The sequence below is a fragment of the Sturnira hondurensis genome, unplaced genomic scaffold (assembly GCF_014824575.4).
Source record: "Sturnira hondurensis isolate 20B ecotype Veracruz unplaced genomic scaffold, ASM1482457v3 Scaffold0013092, whole genome shotgun sequence".
NCBI lineage: Eukaryota > Metazoa > Chordata > Mammalia > Chiroptera > Phyllostomidae > Sturnira > Sturnira hondurensis.
The window spans coordinates 87,496-107,413 of record NW_028085723.1 but is presented as its reverse complement, the minus strand read 5'-3'; the positions used below and the strand labels follow the sequence as shown (position 1 = coordinate 107,413).

The following is a 19,918-nucleotide window of genomic DNA, read 5'->3' as shown; positions in this document are numbered from 1 at the left end:
CTCTGTGTCTTGTGTCTGGCTTTGGCAGGGAAGCCGAGAGTGGGGCGGGGATGGGACCCAGTCTAGCCCAGGTTTTAGGGCAAATGTGGGGGTGTCACTTGGTCTTATTCTTGCCTTTGCCTGGAGGTGGTTGGAAGGACCGCTCTAGTGTGGTCAACTTGCTGCTGAGCCTTTCCTCACTGGCTCTGAGTTGTTCCTCCACCAGTTGTTGGAGCTGCCCCAGTTCCTTGTTGAGTTGGTTCTTGATGTAGGCTTGAAGGATGGAGACCTGGCCTGCAGGGGCAGGTAGGGAGAGGCAGATCAGGTGAGATGATTCTCGGGGCTGAAGGATTGCCCAAAGCTGGGCAAATACAATTTCCAAGGTCTCTCTGGGGCTACACAGGTAGCAATGCTGCTTCAGTTCAGGCAATGTTAGCCAGCCTTTCTGTGAGAGAGAGGTGGACAGAAAGGCTGTACGGGGGACTTCGGCCAAGATGGAGGCACAGGTGGAAACACTGTGCCTTCTCCCACAACCAAGTTTGGATACAACAAAAGTTTTGGAGAACTAAGACACACCCAGAGACCAGAAAACGGAATTATACGGAAGTCCGACAGCTACGAACCGTTCAACGAGGACGGCACAAACAGCCCAAAAGATGGTGCAAGAACTCAAAGTCCCAGAGCCAATAACTCTCAGCGACCAACAGATTGCCAGCCTCTCAGAAGCCCAATTTAAGACACTATTTATCAGGATGCTCACAGAATTGGTAGAGTACAGTCACAAATTAGAGGAACATATGAAGGCTAAACTAATTGAAATGAAGGGAGATGTCCAGGAAACCAATAGCGATGGAAAGGAAACTGGGACTCAAATCAATGGAATGGACCAGAAGGAAGAACGAAACATCCAACCAGAAAGGAATGAAGAAATGAGAATTCAAAAAAATGAGGAGAGGCTTAGGAACCTCCAGGACATCTTTAAACGTTCCAACATCCGGATTATAGGGGTACCAGAAGGGGGAAAGAAACAGCCACGAGTGGAAAACTTATTTGAACAAATAATAAAGGAGAACTTCCCCAGTCTGGCAAAGGAAATAGACTTCCAGGAAATCCAGGAAGCTCAGAGAGTCCCAAAGAAGTTGGACCCAAGAAGGAACACACCAAGGCACATCATAATTACATTAGCCAAGACTAAAATGAAGGAGAGAATCCTAGAAGCAGCAAGGGATAAGGGGACAGTCACCTACAAAGGAGTACCCATCAGACTGTCAGCGGATTTCTCAAAAGAGACCTTACAGGCAAGAAGGGGCTGGAAAGAAGTATTCCAAGTCATGAAATCCAAAGACCTACAGCCAAGATTGCTTTATCCAGCAAAACTTTCATTTAGAATGGAAGGACAGATAAAGTGCTTCTCAGATAAGGTCAAGTTCAAGGAGTTCATCATCACCAAGCCCTTATTATATGAAATGCTAAAGGGACTGATATAAGAAAGAGATGATGAAAAATATGAACAGTGAAAGGACAGCAAACTCACAGTTATTAACAACCACACCTAAAACAAAAGCAAACCAAGAGGACAGCTAGATCAGGAGTGGAACCACAGAAATGAAGAACACATGGAGGGTTAGAAACGGGGGTGGGAGGAGGAGAAGGGGGGAGAAGGCACAGAAAATAGCATAGATGGTCGGTAGAAAATAGGGGGCAGGGCGAGAACCTAAAGAACTGGAGACACGTGGTTATAAACTAAGGGGGGAGAATAGTGGAGGAGGGAGTGTGTGGGTGGAGGGGAATGAAGGGGGGGAATAGAACAACTGTAATGGTATAATCAATAAAATATATTTTAAAAAAATAAATAAAAAATAAAAAAAATAAAAATATTTTAAAAAAAAGAAAGGCTGTACGGGACTTTCTGGATTGCTACTTAGTAGCTTTGTGAATTTAGGTTTCCTCCTATGTAAGATGTGGATAGTGATAGCACCTAGCAACTAGGATTGAAGGAGGATTAAATGGTTTAATATATGTAAAATGCTTAAAACAGCCCTGACTGGTGCAGTTTTGTCAGTTAGACATAGTCTCACAAACCAAAAAGTCACCAATTCAGTTCCCAGTCAGGGTGCATTCCTGAGTTGCTGGCCAGGTCCCTAGTTGGGGACACGTGAAGGGCAACTGATCAGTGTTTCCTCCTTTTTCACTCCCCCTCCCTAAAAATAAAATAAGTAAGTAAGTAAATAAATAAATAAAATCTTTGTAAAAATAAAAAGAGGGCTTGCCAAGCACATAAGTGCTGGCTGTTGTCATCTGTTTTATAATCCTTTTCTGGAGCTCCTGCCTCACCCACACAGCTGTACTTTTATCTGTCATCTGGGACTTCTGCATAAGGAATTTAGAGAAAGGACACCATGACTAAAGTCTGAAGTCTTAATGTGGTCTAAACCCTTCATTTCACACTTGCCCAAAGTCATGGGGGCCCTAACCCTACCAGGTCCTTACTTGACTCTTGCTCTGGCTTGACCACTGTTTCTGGTTCCTCTTCTTGTAGGGTGACAGCCTGCTCCTCCACCTCCTCACCTTCTTTCTCTGCAAGCCAGAAGCAGGAAGAGACTTGAGCCCCAGCCCCAGCCCAGCCCTAGCCCCAGCATTCTCCCTTACTTGTCTCATCCTCTGGCCAGAGATTAGGTGGCTGTAGCCCCATATAAGTCAAAGACAGATCCAGCCGCACCTGAGAAGAGGAAGAGGGCAGCTGAGAGGAGGGCACCTGCACTGATGGAAAGGAGGAGGTGAAGAGTGGTCTCTTACAGCCCATGGCCCAGTACCTGGGGTGTAAAGGCATATTTGTAGAGCTTGAAGTGGCGGAAGTAGGTGTTCACCACATAATCTGCCAGGGCCAGCAGCTGTTCCTCCTTAAAAAGGTTGATACTGAAGGGGGGCCGCTGTGGGGGTAATTGGGAATTACAGAACTGATTACCTTTTGAAGCTCTGGGCTTTTCTCCTAGTGCCCAGCAGTCCAGAAGCAGGGAGAGCCTACTGTGGCCTTCAGAGAAAGATGAGTATGAGAGAACAGGAGATTGGGCTAGGGTTTATCTGGGGAAGAGTGAGGATCCCATTCAGGGGAACTGACCCTGACTCCATGGCAAAAGAGAAGATTGGTGAAGTAGCGGTAACATTCTTCCACGTTGCCCAAGGAGGTTTCTGGGATGGAAAACAAGATATTCCACTGAGTTACCTCTCATAATTATTCATTCATTTCATGCAACAGCTACTCACTGAGCATGAATTCTAGAAGTGGACAGACCTAGGTTTAAGTACTGGCTTGTTTTATTAACTCACTCAAATACTGAGTGAGTTATGATGTGTCTTGGCACTAAACGAGACAGACAAGGCCCTTAACCTTAGAGGCTACGTTAGTGGAAGTGACATATAGTAAACCAAAAAATTCATAATTTTAGCTCTTATTAAGCATTCTAAAGGAAACCAGTTCTGGAAATAAAGGGAGAAAAGCAAGAGCTACTTTACTGAGCACTGTGCATATATTTACATATATTACATATATCTCAGAGAAGTCTCATAAAGTGAGTTCTTATTTTATAGATAAGAAAAAGGATTTCAAAGGTGAAATAATGTATGTGGTAACACTGCTCGTAATGACAGACCCCAAGTGGTAATCTCCCTACTTCCCATGGTTACTTGTGCCATCCAGCCTCTTCCTCTTCCCTGAGCTCAAACCTGGTAGCCTCCTCCTCTTACCAATACAGGCCTTGTGAAGATCTTGGAGCAGGGCACAAGCTGTTGATGTCTGCTCCAGTGAGAAGCCCTTCTGGCGGCAGAAGATGAGTGCATGGGAGAACAGGTCCAGGGTGATGGCATCCTGCAGGCTCTGCTCAGGACACCCTAGTCCCAGCAGCTTGGCCAGCACCCTTGAGAGGGAGAGAGAGAGGAGTGAGTGATGATAGAAGCCCCCTGTCACTACCTGACACTATTGTATGACATGCTTTGGAGCCAGGCATTCCTCGTGCCTTCCCAGTCCACCCTCCTCAGCCTTTCTCATGCATCTTCCCTTCCCTGTTTCTCTCCCTGCCCCCATACTCCCTCATCTCCTCAGCGTTGGCCGTCTTCTCCAGCCTGTGCATGGAATGGATGTCCAAGTACTTCCTGTCATAGGAAAAGAGGAGGTGTTGGCAGCCTTTATGAATTCATCTTAGAGCGGGCCTAGAGCACTGGACTGGGAACCAGGAGACTGGAATTTAAGATTCAGCCCTTCCACGAAATTGCTGTGTAACCTTAGGCAACCCACTTTCCTATCTGGGCCTTATTTTGCATCTGTAAATACAGGTGTGGTCTAAAGGAACTCACGATTCTCTTCATTATAAAGCCTAGGGTTAGGAGACTTGAGTTCTTGTCTGTGCACTGTCACTCCCTTTGTATGACCTTGGGCAAGTTCCCTTGTGGGCCTCGGTGTCCCCATTTACATAATGTTCCTTGGCAGCGGTGATATTCCATTTACATCCTCAGTCTTTGGCTCCCTTCTTCCCACACTTGCTCTTTGCACTGTGGAGGCACGAGAGCAGACTTCTAGTCACCTTGGGTAATTGTATCTCTGGACCTCAGTCTCCTCATCTGTAAAATGGGGATGCCCTGGCTGTTTGACAGGATGGCTGGGGAGGCACTAAAGCGTGCAAGCGTGAAATATAACTGTTTCCCATTGCTCTTCACACTCACCACATGCAGATCCGGGGCTGGGGCAGTGGAGGCTGCAGAGAGAAAGCAGAGTGAACCAGGGCTTTAGTCCATGGCCCGTGGCGAATCTCCAGGGGACCTGAGAAATCCTTAATTGGTTTCTGGCCTTAAAGACTAACAATGAACAAGCAACGCGGGTGGGCTGGGCTTCAGCAGGCCCCCAGTACTAATATTAACGAGCATACTATCAATCGGGGTCACACGCCCGCCTCTTCACCAGGCAGCCCAGGAAACTCCTTGAACATCAGTAAACAAAGATGGGTAGCGCCCTGTGGGGAGCCCTTGGTAAACATACATGAGCGGACTACTCGCCCTCACCGGGAACAAACTGGCTGCAGGATCTTCATTCTCTTCCGATGCCGCGGTTCCGGATTCGGTCCGCATACCTGTTCCCTCACGCGTGGCTGGTTCGTCCACCGAGCTGAGGTCCTTCTCGGGTTCCAGTTTGGAGAGTTGTTCAAGCTCCGACTGACTTCTCAGTCCTTGAAATTGGCTGGACTTCTGATGGATCATCTCGTTATTCCTCAGTAACTGGTCACCGCAGGCTCTATCCTGCCTCTGTTCTGCGACAACGGATTCTCGGCAGGCCCTTCCAAGGCCTGACCTATGCAAGGTTCAGCCAATCTACGCTGTCAAGGGGCCGCAGTTCTCCACCCAGGCTGTTGCTAAAGTGTCTCGGGAAAAGAGAAAAATGAAAGTGTATTGCGCTCACCAATCAGTGAGAAGAGAACGCGCATGCGTAATAAATTGCAAAGCGCTTCACCAGGCTTCTCTAAAGTTGCTAATAGGGGGCAGGCGGTGTCCTTAGGTCTCGGGAGGGGGAGTGTGGTGTCGGTTACCATGGGCACTGTCTACTGGCCAATCACCGAGAGAAAGAGGAGGTGCTCAGGAAGAAACGAAAGGGGAGGAGGGACCGACCGCGACCAATAGAAACAGGAAATGCAGTTCCACTATATCCGCACTGCCTCTAGCGCCTGCGCTCTGTGCTAGGGAGGCCGGTGACGTCCGGTGAAGTTCAAGATGGCGGCCGTGGGTTGATTTTGCTCCTGCTGGTGAGGGGCCCAGGGCTGATGGGGGCGGGGTGCAGCAGGTGTAGATGTGTGCGGGAGAGGGTTGGGACTGCAGAGTACTGTTCGCGTCCACGTCTATGCTCTCTGTTTTCTGCAGGTGACGGAAGTACCGCCGACTCCTGCCTGACGTCCCTTGGGGAGACCCTGCGCCGCCCCTTGCCGCCACGGCCATGTCTGGGCCCGGCAACAAACGCGTCGCCGGTGACGGGGGCTCGGGACCCCCAGAGAAGTTGAGCCGGGAGGAGAAGACCACAACCACGCTTATAGAGCCCATTCGTCTCGGGGGCATCTCTTCCACGGTTCGTGGGTTCTTGCCTCAGCCCTCATAACTTGCCAGATTTCCAACTGTTCTCCACCCAAATCGACCGGAACCTTATTACCAGTTCCCTAAGTTTAGCAGGATCGTCACTCTGTTGAAAGAAACGAAGAACACGTCGTCTACTTTCCATTTACAGATAGGAAAGCAGGCTCCTCGAGGGTGTGTGCCTCAAAGACTGCAGAGTTAGGAAGAGACAGAAGTAGACCCTCCTTACAACCAGGATGCTGTCTGTGGGTGTCTTGAGCCTCTTTTAAATCCTATTAGCAGTTAGCTTGCGGATACTCCCCTCTCCCACCCGTTCCATTTGCTTTCCCCTGTCTCTCTTTGTGATTGGTGTCTTGGGCTCTGTTTGACTTTCTCACTGGTCCTTTGCTTCCTTGGTAGGAGGAGATGGACCTGAAGGTTTTACAGTTCAAGAATAAGAAATTAGCAGAGCGGTTGGAACAGCGACAGGCTTGTGAAGATGAACTCCGAGAACGAATTGAGAAGCTGGAAAAGCGGCAGGCCACGGATGATGCCACACTCCTCATAGTCAATCGCTACTGGGCCCAGGTGAATGCCCCTTCTCCTTTCTAAGGGGCCTCTAAGACCTGGCCTTTCTAAGACCTGGCCTCTCTCCAGCTGTCTGTCCTCAGACTCCTCTGCTGGGAAGGAGTATCATGCCGGGACGCACCTGAGGGATCCATAACATTTTTGGTGCTTTCTCCCTTCAGCTGGATGAAACTGTGGAAGCCCTTCTCCGACACCATGAGAACCAGAGGGAGTTGTCTTCAGGGACAGATGTGACTGGGACTCAGGAGGGACTGACACGTGATGAGATCCCTCTTACAGAGCCAGGGACATCGGAACTAAGGGGTAGGACCAGAGATTAAGTTTTGGAAAGGTTCTGGAGAGGAAGGGACTTTGGTATTAGGCTCCTGAATTCCCCGCCTCCCCTCCCACACATGCACACAAAATTGATTTTATTTTGTACTATGGTACCATGGCAAAAACACAGATTTTGGAATCTGAATGATTTCATTCATAGTTCATTTCATGTTTTGACATTCATTTAGTTCAAAAAAGTATTAATATCGAGTGTTGATTATGTACCCGGCATTGATCTAGTCTAGGAAACATAGATAAGCAAAAAGAAATACCGTCTTGCCATTAGGGAAGAAGTGATTATAAACCATAAGTTAAAAGCATAGGGGCTCCTGAACAAGAATTCATGTGTGTACTCGTATGTGTTTCTAATTTAGTTTGAGAAGGCAGAGAAGGCTTTCCTAAGGAAGTAATTTGGAGCTCTGTGGTCCTGAGGAGATGCTCTTGAATCTCAGTTGTTTTGCTTTCAGGATAGGAATAACAATGGATTGTAGGTGTTCCTTGTGTTGATTCATTGAGCTGTATAGTGCAGAAGGACTCAGTCTGGAATGTGGCACAGAGTTGTGGTAACTGCTGCTGTTATCTTCATGAGGCCTTGTTCATCCTTCCCAGAGACCCTGCCAGTGCAGCTGCGGCCCCCACTCAGTGAGCCAGCCTTGGCTTTTGTGGTGGCACTGGGTGCCAGCAGTAGTGAGGAGGTGGAGCTGCAGCTGCAGGGCCGTATGGAGTTCTCCAAGGCAGCCGTGTCCCGTGTCGTAGAGGCCTCGGACCGCCTACAGCGCCAGGTGGAGGAACTCTGTCAGCGAGTGTACAGCCGAGGTTAGTTCTTTGTGCGCCCACCCCAGAGGTGTCCATACCAATTCACAGCTTTATGATATCCCTTCCTCAATGCCTCTAGCCCAGAGGTAGCCACAGGTCCCCAAGGAATAAATCAGCCATGTTCTCAGGGAAAGGGTTAGGTTGTAGATGGGGGATTTAGCTTTGATTTCTGGAGTTGAGCTTTAAAAAGATGGGTGAGAGGAGTTGTTGATTCTGGTAGAGCCACCCCCTTTGGGCTGGATATCTTTTTTGGAGCACTTTGCACAAATCTTGGTGACAGTTACTGATCCACAAGTCATAGCAAGTTCCCAGGCTTTATAGGAAAACAGGCCTTCTCCCAGCCATAGTTCTGTCATGCTAGCCTTGGCATTCTGGGCAGATGGCTCTCCTTTCTGAGCTGGTTTCCGTCTTTGTGCAGAGGGGCTAAAGACCCCTGGTTTGTTGTGAGAAACTAGCAAGATAGCTGGTGGATCACACTGGGCACATAGTAGACTCCAGAATGAGTTACTGCTTTTTCCCTTTGCCCTGGACCTGACTCTGACCTGAGCCCTCACTTCCTAGGGGACAGTGAGCCTCCCAGTGAGGCGGCTCGGGCATGTACCCGGGAGCTGGGACGTGAGAACCGGCGACTTCAGGACTTGGCCACCCAGCTACAGGAGAAGCACCACCGTATCTCGTTGGAGGTGGGAGTTGGGATTTGGGTGGTGGGATTAGGTTTAGATTAGGTGGACACCCAAGGGTCTCAGGGAACCAAGTCTCATCTAAGCCCTTTTCATTGTTCTTAGTATTCTGAGCTCCAGGATAAAGTGACTTCAGCAGAGACCAAAGTGCTGGAGATGGAGACAACAGTAGAGGACCTGCAGTGGGACATTGAGAAGCTGCGCAAGCGTGAGCAAAAGCTCAATAAGCACTTGGCAGAGGCTTTGGAGCAGGTGAGACTAGGGTGTGATGTCAGATGGAGCCAGGGCCCAGGGCTGGGTACTTATGGACCAAGGCTCTGTCTTCCACACTCATCTGCCTCTCTCCCTTATCTCCACAGCTGAACTCTGGCTACTATGTGTCTGGGAGCTCCTCAGGCTTTCAGGGGGGCCAGATCACACTCAGCATGCAGAAGGTGAGCAGGCATCATCCTTCCCAGTCTCTGTCATTATCTTTATACTTGAAATTCCTCACAAAATTAAGGACAGACATCCAGTTATGGTCTCCGACACCCTTCTTTGTCACTTGTACTGCTCTTTGTTGTGTTCACACACAAATATATTCAATAAGTAGTTCCCGAGCATTGAGTGCTAGCACTGTGTTGGGAAGAAGGCGTATTGGAGAACAAAATAGACAAAAATCAAAGCTGTCGTGGAGCTTAGGTTCTAGTTGGGAGAACTGACAAGAAACAAGCAAAATAACACATCAGTCGGTTTTAGGTACCACGAAGAAAGATCATAGAAAAGAGGTAATTGCCTGGCTGGTGTAGCTCAGTGGATTGAGCGCGGGCCTGCGAACCAGAGGATCGCGGTTCGATTCCCAGTCAGGGCACATGCCTGGGTTGTAGTCCAGTTCCCTGCAGGCCAACTCCCAGCAGGGGACCCACGAAAGGCAACCATACATTGATGTTTCTCTCCCTCTCTCCTTCTCCTCTAAAGATAAATAAATAAATAAAATCTTTATAAAAAAAAGAGGTAATTGGAAGTGTTGGAGGTAATTGGAATTCTTAGTTGGGTGGCTGAAGAAGAGCCTTGCTGAGACAGTGCATTTTAATCACTATCTCATTGTCCTACCTTTGCTGTCTCATCTCTTGGTTGTTGCACATTTTCTTGGTGCTGTGGGGATCACTCTGCCCTGTTTCCCTTTCCTTCAGTTTGCTCTTCGAGGCTTCCAGGGAGACTTCTCTCACTCTCCTGTCAGTTACCAGCCTTGATTTCTGGCATTGACCATGCAGTGTTGAGTGTTTTCCACTTGCCCGGGAGCTCTTAGGAAGGTATCTAGGTCTGTCTGGTTCCTGAGGCTTCAGAATCCATCATTGCTACATATAGGGATCTTGAATGGGCTTATTTGAAGGAAGCATGCCTGCTGGCTTGGCCTGGATTCCCACAGTCCTTCCCACTCCACAGTTTGAGATGCTGAATGCAGAGTTAGAGGAAAACCAGGAATTGGCCAACAGCCGCATGGCAGAGCTGGAGAAACTACAGGCTGAACTGCAGGGGGCTGTGCGGACCAATGAGCGCCTCAAGGTGAGCTGTGTTTAGGTCTGGGAGGGCCTGAGACTGCAAGTTCGGGCTGAGCCCTTAATTCTCTTGCTGATCGTTTTTGGGCATCCCTGCCCTTAGGTGGCCCTGCGGAGCCTTCCTGAGGAGGTAGTACGGGAGACAGGAGAGTACCGAATGCTGCAGGCCCAGTTCTCACTGCTTTACAATGAGTCTCTGCAAGTAAAGACCCAGCTGGACGAGGCCCGGGGACTGCTGCTGGCCACCAAAAACTCACACCTGAGACACATTGAGCACATGGAGGTATAGCCCTGGAATGGGTGGGGGTTGAGGGTAGGGCCAGACCTTGAGGGTCAAGGTGTTCCTGGGTCAAGCTGCTGTATGCATTCCTGGGGTCCTTGGGAGTAAATTCTTAAGCCAGTAAGGCCTCAGGTGGGGAGGCTTGCCAGGGGGCAGACGAGTTGTATGGATTCTTAATGCCTCAAACCCACAGAGCGATGAGCTGGGGCTGCAGAAGAAGCTGCGCACAGAGGTTATACAGCTGGAGGACACGCTGGCCCAGGTACGCAAGGAGTACGAGATGCTGCGCATCGAATTTGAACAGAATCTGGCGGCCAACGAGCAGGCAGGTATGTGGTGAGGATAGGCTGGAGGTAGGCCTTATCTGGGACTGGTGAGCCCTGGTGAGGGGCTGCTGCTGATCCAGATGCCAGGGTTTAACCTCTCCTTTCACAGAGCCTCGTCTCCCCCGTGGAAAACAGGTACCACACCACCTGTCTCAAAGGCACAGTGAGGGTCATAACCCGCTGAGGTGGCTGATGGAGCAGGCTTAGAACATGACTTGTCAGTCCCGTCCGTGGCTCTGTCCTTCTGGTGTCTCTCTGGGATAAATCATAATTTTGAAAAGATTTATTGCATACCACCTGTGAGCCAGGCCCTGATCTAGGCTTTGGGATAATATCAGGGAACAAAACAAAGAATTCCTGGTGGTGTAGCACAGTGTTACAATGGGGGAAGACCAGCAGTAGAGAAGAAAAAAATAAAATGCACTTTAGATAGTGACAAAAATGCCAAGAAAAATAAAGCAGGGAGAGAAGACAGGAAGTGTTAGGAGAAAGGGTGTTGCAATTTTGGATGGAGCGGTCAGAGAAGTGTATAACTGAGGTGACGTGTGTTTAGAAATCTAAGAGAAGTAAACTGACTTTTGTGAATTTACACTTAAGTGTATTTCTTTGAAGAAAATTTGGAAGTATTAAATATACAATAGCAGAAATAACACAAAAGCGGTGTCAGGTTACTTTGGGGTGAATTACCTTCAAGTGTACATTATTTGCCTTGATGAGATCACACTGGGTAGGGCCTCAGTTTTTCTCTTCTTTGTGATGGGAGAGATGGCTGTGGCTCCTCCTTTTCCGCTGAGGAGTTAGGCCCCTAACCCAGGAGGCAGTCTGACCTTAGTTCCTGACCCTCCCCCAGGGCCTATCAACCGTGAGATGCGTCACCTGATCAGTAGCCTCCAAAACCACAACCACCAGCTGAAGGGGGATGCCCAGCGATACAAGCGGAAGCTTCGGGAAGTGCAGGCTGAGATTGGCAAGGTAAAGAGGGGGCTACCCGGGAGAAGTCTTGGCAAGATCCCAATGACTACCATCTTACCTTAGCCCTGTTATCTCTTGTTCTTTGCAGCTTCGGGCCCAGGCCAGTGGCTCTACACACTCAGTCCCCAACCTGGGCCACTCAGAGGACTCTGGCCTCAGTACCCCAGCCCCAGGGAAAGAAGAGGCTGGGCCAGGCCCTCTTGGTGCCCATGATGGCAGAAAGGAGATGGCTTCAGTGCCTGGTGCCACTGTGACTACCTCCTCAGCAAAAAAGGAGGAACTGGTCCCCTCTGAGGAAGATGCCCAGGCCTTAACCCCTGGGTCCCAGGGCCCCTCCTCCCGCGGCCGAGAACCTGAGGCCAGGCCCAAAAGGGAGCTTCGGGAGAGGGAAGGGCCTGGCTTGGGATCCCAGTCTATAGCCTCAGCACTCTCAAGAGCTGATCGGGAGAAGGCCAAGGTGGAGGAGGTCAAGAGGAAGGAGTCAGAACTCCTTAAAGGTCTCCGAACAGAACTCAAGTGAGGTCCTATTCCCATCTCCTTCCTACCACTGCCAAGTGGCTCCAGCCCTACTCATCATATCCTCCTCCTGTTCCTCTCCCAGGAAGGCCCAGGAAAGCCAGAAGGAGATGAAGCTGCTTCTGGACATGTACAAATCAGCACCCAAGGAGCAGCGGGATAAGGTGCAACTCATGGCAGCTGAACGCAAGGCCAAGGCCGAGGTGAGGTGAGGTAGGGCCTGTAGTACATGCAGAGAGGTTACCCCAGGGGGTTCTGGGCAAAGCCGAGCCCTGCATCAGCAGGAAGCTGTGACAACAGAATTCCCTCCTTCTGGTGGCTGTAGGTCGATGAGCTACGGAGTCGTATCCGGGAATTGGAGGAGAGGGATCGAAGAGAGAGCAAGAAGATTGCAGATGAGGATGCCCTGCGGCGCATTCGGCAGGCAGAGGAACAGATAGAACACCTGCAGCGCAAGTTGGGTGCTACCAAGCAGGTGGGAACTTGCGTGGTCCTCTTGCTTCTAAATGTTGGGATTCCCTTTATCTCACCCCCTTTGGGTGCGTCTAGCAGATAACCTGTTCCCACTCTGTAGTTCTTGGCTCAGCCGTGTTTTCCTGTAGTTACCCGTGGTTGTCCAGTCCATCTGCCACATTCCTTCTCGTCCTCACTCACTACAGGAGGAGGAGGCTCTGCTGTCAGAGATGGATGTAACAGGTCAGGCTTTTGAGGACATGCAGGAGCAAAATGGGCGACTGCTGCAGCAGTTGCGGGAAAAGGACGATGCCAACTTTAAGCTGATGTCGGAGCGGATCAAGGCCAACCAGATTCACAAGCTGCTGCGGGAGGAGAAGGATGAGCTGGGTGAGCAGGTTCTTGGCCTCAAGTCTCAGGTATGGTCACCTTGGGTTTATAGGGTGGAGCTTCAGAGGCAGGGGTGTCTCGGCACTGAATCTCCGCCCCTCTCAGGTGGATGCCCAGCTGCTGACTGTGCAGAAGCTGGAGGAAAAAGAGCGGGCCCTGCAGGGCAGCCTTGGAGGTGTGGAGAAGGAGCTGACACTGCGCAGCCAGGCCCTGGAGCTTAATAAGAGGAAGGTGAGGCCGTGCCTGAGGGGAAGGCAACATAGGATGCTGGCGCACATCTTAAATGCTACATTCCAGACCCTGTGCTGATAAATTTTTTGTACTTCATCAAATTTCAGTCTCACTGTAATCCTGTGAGGGTTTTTGTTGTTATCCATAACAAAACTAAGGCTCAGGAGGTCAACTGACTTGCTCCCAAAAGAGTAGAGCTCTCCTTGGCTCCAGGACCCATATCTTGACCACTCATTGGTTACTGTAAAATGGCGGGGCGGGGGAGCGTTCCTGTCACGTAGTTGTATTAAAACTAAGACATGTTTAGCACATGGTAAAGGCTTAAGGTTGATGTTCAGTTTCATTTTCTTTCCCCACTGGATTTTTTTCTCCCTCATTCGTTCGTTCTTTCATTCATTCATTTAAGCAATATTGCACATGTCCTTTCTCCATTTACCAGTCCCTGTGCTGAGTGCTAGAGAGACCATGGGAACAAGAGGGTCTTATTGGAAGTGGGAACTTCCAGTTTTGAGGGACAAATAGCAAGCCAGTAATCCCACAGGTAAAATAGTATTATTACATATCATAGTAAAGATGATGAAGGAAACTAAGGTGCTAATGTTAAAAAAAAAAAACATTATGTGACATTTGAGCTGAGGGAGTTGCAGAAGAAAAGTGTGTGTTTAGAGACTTAGTAGCAGAGGGACAAGCCCTGTGAAAGCTTAGTGTTAGGAGAGAGCACCATGCAGGTAAGGAGCTGAAGGTGTTGGGAGTGAGGGAGACTAGGAGGAGGTGGGAGTTGGGGAGCAGGACCAGCTCCAGTGAAGATACTGGACTTGATCCCAAGAGCAAGAATCACTGGAATATTTGACACAAGCATCAGTGGACTGTGTTGCCTACCTAGGCTCAGGAGAATGATGCTTCTCCTCCCTGTCTCTGCCATCTCAGGCTGTGGAAGCAGCCCAGCTGGCAGAGGATCTGAAGGTGCAGCTGGAGCATGTGCAGACGCGGCTGCGAGAGATCCAGCCTTGCTTGGCAGAGAGCCGGGCTGCTCGAGAGAAAGAGAGCTTCAACCTCAAGAGGGCTCAGGTTTGTGCGTGGTGGAGGCAGGGTGGCCCAGGGTTAATGGTGTGGCTGGGGGCAGGTGGTTCAGGATGCAGACCCTTACACTTAGCCTGGCTCTTGTCCTGCTTCAGGAGGACATCTCACGGCTGAGGCGCAAGCTGGAGAAGCAAAGGAAGGTGGAGGTTTATGCAGATGCTGATGAAATCCTCCAGGAGGAGATTAAGGAATACAAGGTGGGGCTCTGGGGCTGTGTTGTGCCCCATCAATTTAGGAATTTGGAGGGTAGGAGTTGGAGAGAGTTTTAGTCTTGGGATCCCAGAAATAAGGTAGGATAGCAGAATGTGGGCAGAACTTGTGGAGAATCGAACAGCTGACCAAGAATTGTACACATACTGCAAGCCAGGAAGAGAGCCTGGCTAGGTGTGGGGGGGCTTTGAACTAGACCTAGTCTCAGATTTCTTGAAATTGACAGTGTTAGAAGAGGCAGCAAAGTAATTCTGAGTGAAGAGCAATGTGATGGCAGAAGCTAGAGGGGCTGTGGGAACTCAGGGGACACCCTTAAATCAGCCTTGGGGTTCAACAGGCTTCCTGGAAGGAATGTCATCCAAACGAAGCATGAAGAGTGAGTCAGAGTTGGCTGTGAGGAATTGGGGACAAGAGGATTTTGGCAAAAGGGAAGGCAGAAGTGAGGCCCTTAGTAGAGAGTTGGATGTTGGAGGACAGAGCTGGACATTATATTTGGAGGCCAGAATGTGGGTTTTGTGGTGAGTGGCAAGCTGGGAGCATTGGGCATTGTCAGAGCCAGAGAAACAGGGTGGGTGACAAGTGGCATTTAGTAGGATTAGGAAGAATGTGGAAGAGTAGGGGGTTGGTGGACAATGTTCAAAGATGTTGAGAATAAGGTGCCTACAGAGGACATCTTGGGAGACTATCCAAGAAGTCACTCACAGCAAAAGGACAGGTCTGGAGAACAGTCTTGGGGGGTTGTCTGCAGAGGTAGAAGTGGAAGTGAGGGCCTGTGGCAAGAGAACGGACAGAGGGATCATTTTCTGTTAGGAACCTCAGACTTTTAAATGATGGGCAGAGGAAGAGAAGCCTGTGGATTGGGAGGAAGGAGAGTGATGTAGAGGGAGTTGATGTGGGAAGAATTTCAGGGAGGGAAGGGTAAGCTGAATCAGAGCTGCGAAGAAGGCAAATGAGCAATGAGAGATGCCGTTTGGATAGGAATGATTCTTGGGCAGGGGTAGAGGTCAGAAAACCTGCACACTCACTAACTGAAGAGGTGGAGGGTAGGTCAGTAAATAGTAAACCTTTGAAACAGTTTGACCCTAAAGGGTCAGACAGTTGCAGGCAACCATGTTGGAGAAGGGAAGAATTTCTCAAGGGGAGACAGACTTTGGAGCCTGTCAAATACTGATGAGTAGGGTTCTGAGAGCTGGGGAAGAAGGTGATGGGATGGGATGGGCTGGGATTTCAGGCAGAGCAGAGGATTGTTGGGGAATGCTGAGTTGAGGGGATTCCTGTCTGAATTTGGAGAAGGGACCTGGTGACAGGTGGTGGGTTTCAGGATGGGAGTGGAGATTACCTCTAGGGATCTACAGCAGGATCTCTGGATAGCACCAGGGGTAGAGCCCAGTGGAGGGTGGAGACAGCATATTTCTAGTGGTTGTGACTCCAGCAGGTATAGGTGAAGCAGACAGTTGGCTTAAGTCAGGATTGGGGATTTTTCACAGAAGGCCAAAGGGAAAAGAGATGAAGGCCAAGGGCAGAGGAGCCCAGGCTGAACCTTGTGGGTCACTGGCCTTGAGAGGCAACACATGACCACTAGCCATAACTGCCCAGGTTAGAATCCAGACTCTACTTTGAAACTTTGAGATGAGCTTCTGAGTCTGTTTCCTGATGTGGACAGTGTGCACCTCGCCTCCCAGGGTTATGAGAAGAGTTAGATGCAGTTGGCTGTAGGAAGGCATAGCCAGGACCACTTCCTGCTATCAGCTTGGGGTCTGGGCACTGTAAGGATTGTTCCCAAGTTGATACCTTTGCCTGCCCCAGGCGCGGTTGACCTGTCCCTGCTGTAACACCCGCAAGAAGGATGCAGTTCTTACCAAGTGCTTCCACGTTTTCTGCTTTGAATGCGTGCGGGGCCGCTATGAGGCCCGCCAGAGGAAGTGCCCCAAGTGCAACGCAGCCTTTGGTGCCCATGACTTCCACCGTGTCTACATCAGCTGAACCCATAACTCGGGACTTTGGAATACCCATGGACCCTGGGAGCTGTGCCCCCAGTCCCTCTCCATCCCACACCCAGTAGCCCTACCCTTTGTTCTGGACCCTGTGGGCCCAGTCCCTCCCCATCTAGTTGATTTGGGGTCCCCATTGCATGTTAGTGGGAGTGGGATCAGCCAACTTCACTTCCATCTTTCCCCAGTTAGAGCTGAGGCACCTGACCTGCAGGAAAGACCTTCAATGAGACAACTCCTAAGAAGCCCAAAGCCTCTAACTGAGCTCCCTGGAAACTGACCCCAAGCCTTCTCTGACTCCACAGGCCCATCCTGGCCCTGAAGGGGAAATTCCCCAAGCTGTGGTCTCCCATGAAAGAGGAGGCTCACAGCCACAAGTGAGGACCAGGGGTGGGCCAGGTCCCCAGCTCCTGGCTCTGAGATGGCGCCCTGGAAACTTTTTTTTACTCCCTGCCTTCTGGGCCTGGGCAGGGCTTCACCTCTGTGGAGTTCCCTGGGCTCTTTGGTCTGGCTCTTGTGCTTATGTCCTCGGGGGCTGGGGAGGGGAGGGGGGAACCTTCCTCCTCTGCCGGAGAACTCTATGGTTACTGCAGTCACCTTGCCCTTACTCTGGAAATGCTGAACGAAGATCATCAGTTTCTGTTCTAATCAGGCCCCTCCCGGTATATGTTCTCCCAAGCCCTCTTAACCCCTACCTCATGCTTCCCAAGGCTCTAGTGAGTTCTCAGCCCTGATCCTGTTTTCATCCTGGTGGCCTTAACTGCAGTGGAGGCAGAACTTCCCAGGGGGGAAGGGTCAGACTAGACAATGGGCCAACTTCAATCATTCCAGGTAAAAGCTTCTGACTGAGCCTGTGCCCACAGTGCTTACCCTGCTGCCTGCCCAAGCGAACTGGGCTATGAAGGCAGCAGGCAGGGTCTGGAGGGTGGAGCAGTTGACAGGTGTCAAGGGTCCATTCAGGCCCATAGCTCCTGCTCTAGAGACGTATAGGCTGTATGCTATGAATAAATGTCCAGCCTTCAGTGTGTGGTCTCCACAGCCAGGCGTCCTGCCCCAAATGTGGTTCCCCATTCTAGCTGCTATCCCTGCCGAAATTCGGCCTTGCCCACTCACAGCACCCAGCTGACGCTAAGACATGAATGGCTGCCAGGGATTCCGGATCGGACTTGTGGGAGGAACATTACCTCAGGGAGAAAGCATCTTGGTTGCTCATTTGAAACCAGACGGTCTGTTTTCCCACTGGGAAGGTCTGATCCTACTGGACCTTTCTGAGTGTGCTTGCTACAGTCCTGGAGCATATCACTGGCCACTGATACGCTGGGAAACCTCGAGTTGCATCCTGGGAAATAGTTTCTTATAAGTACCTGGTGAGACCAGGTCATTGGGGGGGAGAGCCAGTTTCTTGTTGGCCAAAGTTGGGTCAATATCCAACCTGCAGGCTGCGGACTTCTGTCTCCAACTCCCAACCAGACCCATCTCCTCAGACGAGCAGATTGGGACACTTCAGTGGGTGACTTTCTACGTTGCTTCTAGCAGTGTTCCTCTGGGAACCATTTCGAGGTCAAGGGGTACTTCTGGGTTAAGTGTGTTGTGGAGTCATCTTAGGAGCCATCACTGAAGCTGTACTTTGCAGTAAGGCTGGTACTGATGGGGGGGGGGGGGGCGGTGCGGGGCGGTGCCCGGAGCAGCGACCACGGCTCGACCTCCACGCTATCTTGCAGCTTGGCAGTGGTACCTTCACAAGGACTTGCAACCTTGCCTGTCCGCGGGCCCCGCCTTGTGCCCAGGGGCTGCAACTGCTGGAGCAGGTCAGACTAGAGATGCATGCGGGCTACAGTGACTGCCTGCACTGAACTTGGAGGTGGTGGGCACTCTCACTGAGGCGCAGCCACCGCTGATGACATCGAACTGCNTTGGAAGGGGGGGGGGGGGTGCGGGGCGGTGCCCAGAGCAGCGACCACGGCTCGACCTCCACACTATCTTGCAGCTTGGCAGTGGTACCTTCACAAGGACTTGCAACCTTGCCTGTCTTCGGGCCCCGCCTTGTGCCCAGGGGCTGCAACTGCTGGAGCAGGTCAGACTAGAGTTGCATGCGGGCTACAGTGACTGCCTGCACTGAACTTGGAGGTGGTGGGCACTCTCACTGAGGCGCAGCCACCGCTGATGACATCGAACTGCTGAAGCGTGTGTGGCCTGGGGACAGCCATGACAAGTATGGGAAAACGCAGCATATTGCATCATAGGCTGCTTGGCTCTGAGAGGAGCATGGCGCTGGAGAGTGGTTTGGGGTCAGCCAATACTATGAGCGCCACCCTCTTTCACAGGAGTCACTTTCATGTGGGTTTCTTAAATAAATGGAAGTTTCTATATATCACCTCCCCAAGAATCTCCCCTAGGCCAGTCTCCATATCCAGAGGAGCTGAAAACTCCTGTGGGTCCTCACACCTAATAAAGTAGGCATCAAACCACTCTCTCAAGCTCAAGCCCAAGTGAATGGGATAAAGATGCCAGAATTTTAGTTACAGGAATAAACACAGAGTGTCGCAGGAAGAAGAGAGTAAGCTTCACAGATGTCGGTTTCCTATGAGCCTTCCCAGTGCGGGGAGAATCTGCTTTAGAGGCTGGTCAGGCCCCTCCAGCCAGTTTTGACCTGACAACCCCAGTGGCTTCAGTGGCTGTGGTATCCTGGTTTCCTTGGGATGGGCAGGCCAAAACTGACCTTGGCTCACCCCTTGAGCAGGGTTGAGCAGATGTTGGCTTCCTGGCAAATGTGCCTGTTTTAGCTAGAATTAGGGCCACTGTCTGGCCACAGGGTCCAGTGGCGCATTTAACATTGACCACTCTTCAAAACTTACCTTGGGCCCTGTGGTGCTACACTCCTGATTTTTCTCATACTGTTTTCTGCTGGTCCTCTTCCTAGACTCTTTCTACTCTGCCACTCTTCCTGAGTATATTTATCCATGGCCATGGCTACAGCTAAGCTGCTATGGCCCAACTCCTCCAGCCCAGTTCTCTTTCCTGAGTCCAAACCTTGGGTTGGGGTTGGGGAGTAAGATCATGTCTCTGTCCTTAAAGATTCCCCAGTGGTGCCCTATCTCTAAGTTTCTTAAACAAGATGCTCCTCATTCTGGCCTCTGCTCTCTACCTTCTTTCAATCCCCATCCCTCTCTATTTTAAACCCACACCCAACTGTTATGCACCTTCTATCTCCATCCTACCTCCAGCCCCTACACATACTATTTCCTGTTTCTTAGGTCACTTCCTCCAGCCAGTTTCCTGATCCTATGCTGTGGAAGGCACCATGTCTGGGTTCACAGTCCCTTCTGCTAAGTCTGAACAAATCACTAATCTTTCTTTCCCTGTAGTCTCCTCACATTTCCCTGTAGAATCCTCCTGTGGTGGGACCAGTTCTGATGTACCTCAATTGTCCCCAGGGCTGGGAACACAGAGAATATGGGATAGCCTT

General features: G+C 50.5%; 2 protein-coding genes across 7 annotated transcripts; one reads left to right on the top strand and one right to left on the bottom strand.

Moving 5' to 3' along the window:
* Window positions 1-74: 74 nt before the first annotated feature.
* Window positions 75-5,414, bottom strand: CFAP119 (cilia and flagella associated protein 119). 5 transcript variants are annotated; one of them, XM_037061033.1, is made up of 9 exons: window positions 5,032-5,413; window positions 4,696-4,727; window positions 4,063-4,128; window positions 3,724-3,893; window positions 3,098-3,168; window positions 2,793-2,879; window positions 2,629-2,698; window positions 2,470-2,556; window positions 75-273 (listed from the first exon to the last, which is right to left on the bottom strand). In XM_037061033.1, the coding sequence occupies exons 1-9, from the start codon at window positions 5,224-5,226 to the stop codon at window positions 95-97; spliced, it is 957 nt and encodes a 318-aa protein (XP_036916928.1). In that variant the 5' UTR covers window positions 5,227-5,413; the 3' UTR covers window positions 75-94. The 5 variants fall into 5 exon arrangements, with proteins under 5 accessions (XP_036916928.1, XP_036916927.1, XP_036916930.1 ...); XM_037061032.1 differs by having other exon boundaries at window positions 2,793-2,909; window positions 5,032-5,412; XM_037061035.1 differs by lacking the exon at window positions 2,793-2,879.
* A 247-nt stretch (window positions 5,415-5,661) lies between these two features.
* Window positions 5,662-17,474, top strand: RNF40 (ring finger protein 40). 2 transcript variants are annotated; one of them, XM_037061025.1, is made up of 20 exons: window positions 5,662-5,765; window positions 5,881-6,082; window positions 6,487-6,654; window positions 6,816-6,957; window positions 7,579-7,785; window positions 8,347-8,468; window positions 8,571-8,717; window positions 8,825-8,899; window positions 9,891-10,010; window positions 10,107-10,286; window positions 10,477-10,612; window positions 11,460-11,581; window positions 11,670-12,097; window positions 12,183-12,300; window positions 12,423-12,572; window positions 12,757-12,969; window positions 13,046-13,171; window positions 14,099-14,239; window positions 14,347-14,448; window positions 16,268-17,474. In XM_037061025.1, the coding sequence occupies exons 2-20, from the start codon at window positions 5,954-5,956 to the stop codon at window positions 16,442-16,444; spliced, it is 3,003 nt and encodes a 1,000-aa protein (XP_036916920.1). In that variant the 5' UTR covers window positions 5,662-5,765; window positions 5,881-5,953; the 3' UTR covers window positions 16,445-17,474. The 2 variants fall into 2 exon arrangements, with proteins under 2 accessions (XP_036916920.1, XP_036916921.1); XM_037061026.1 differs by lacking the exons at window positions 5,662-5,765; window positions 5,881-6,082 and adding an exon at window positions 6,147-6,332.
* Window positions 17,475-19,918: the final 2,444 nt, after the last annotated feature.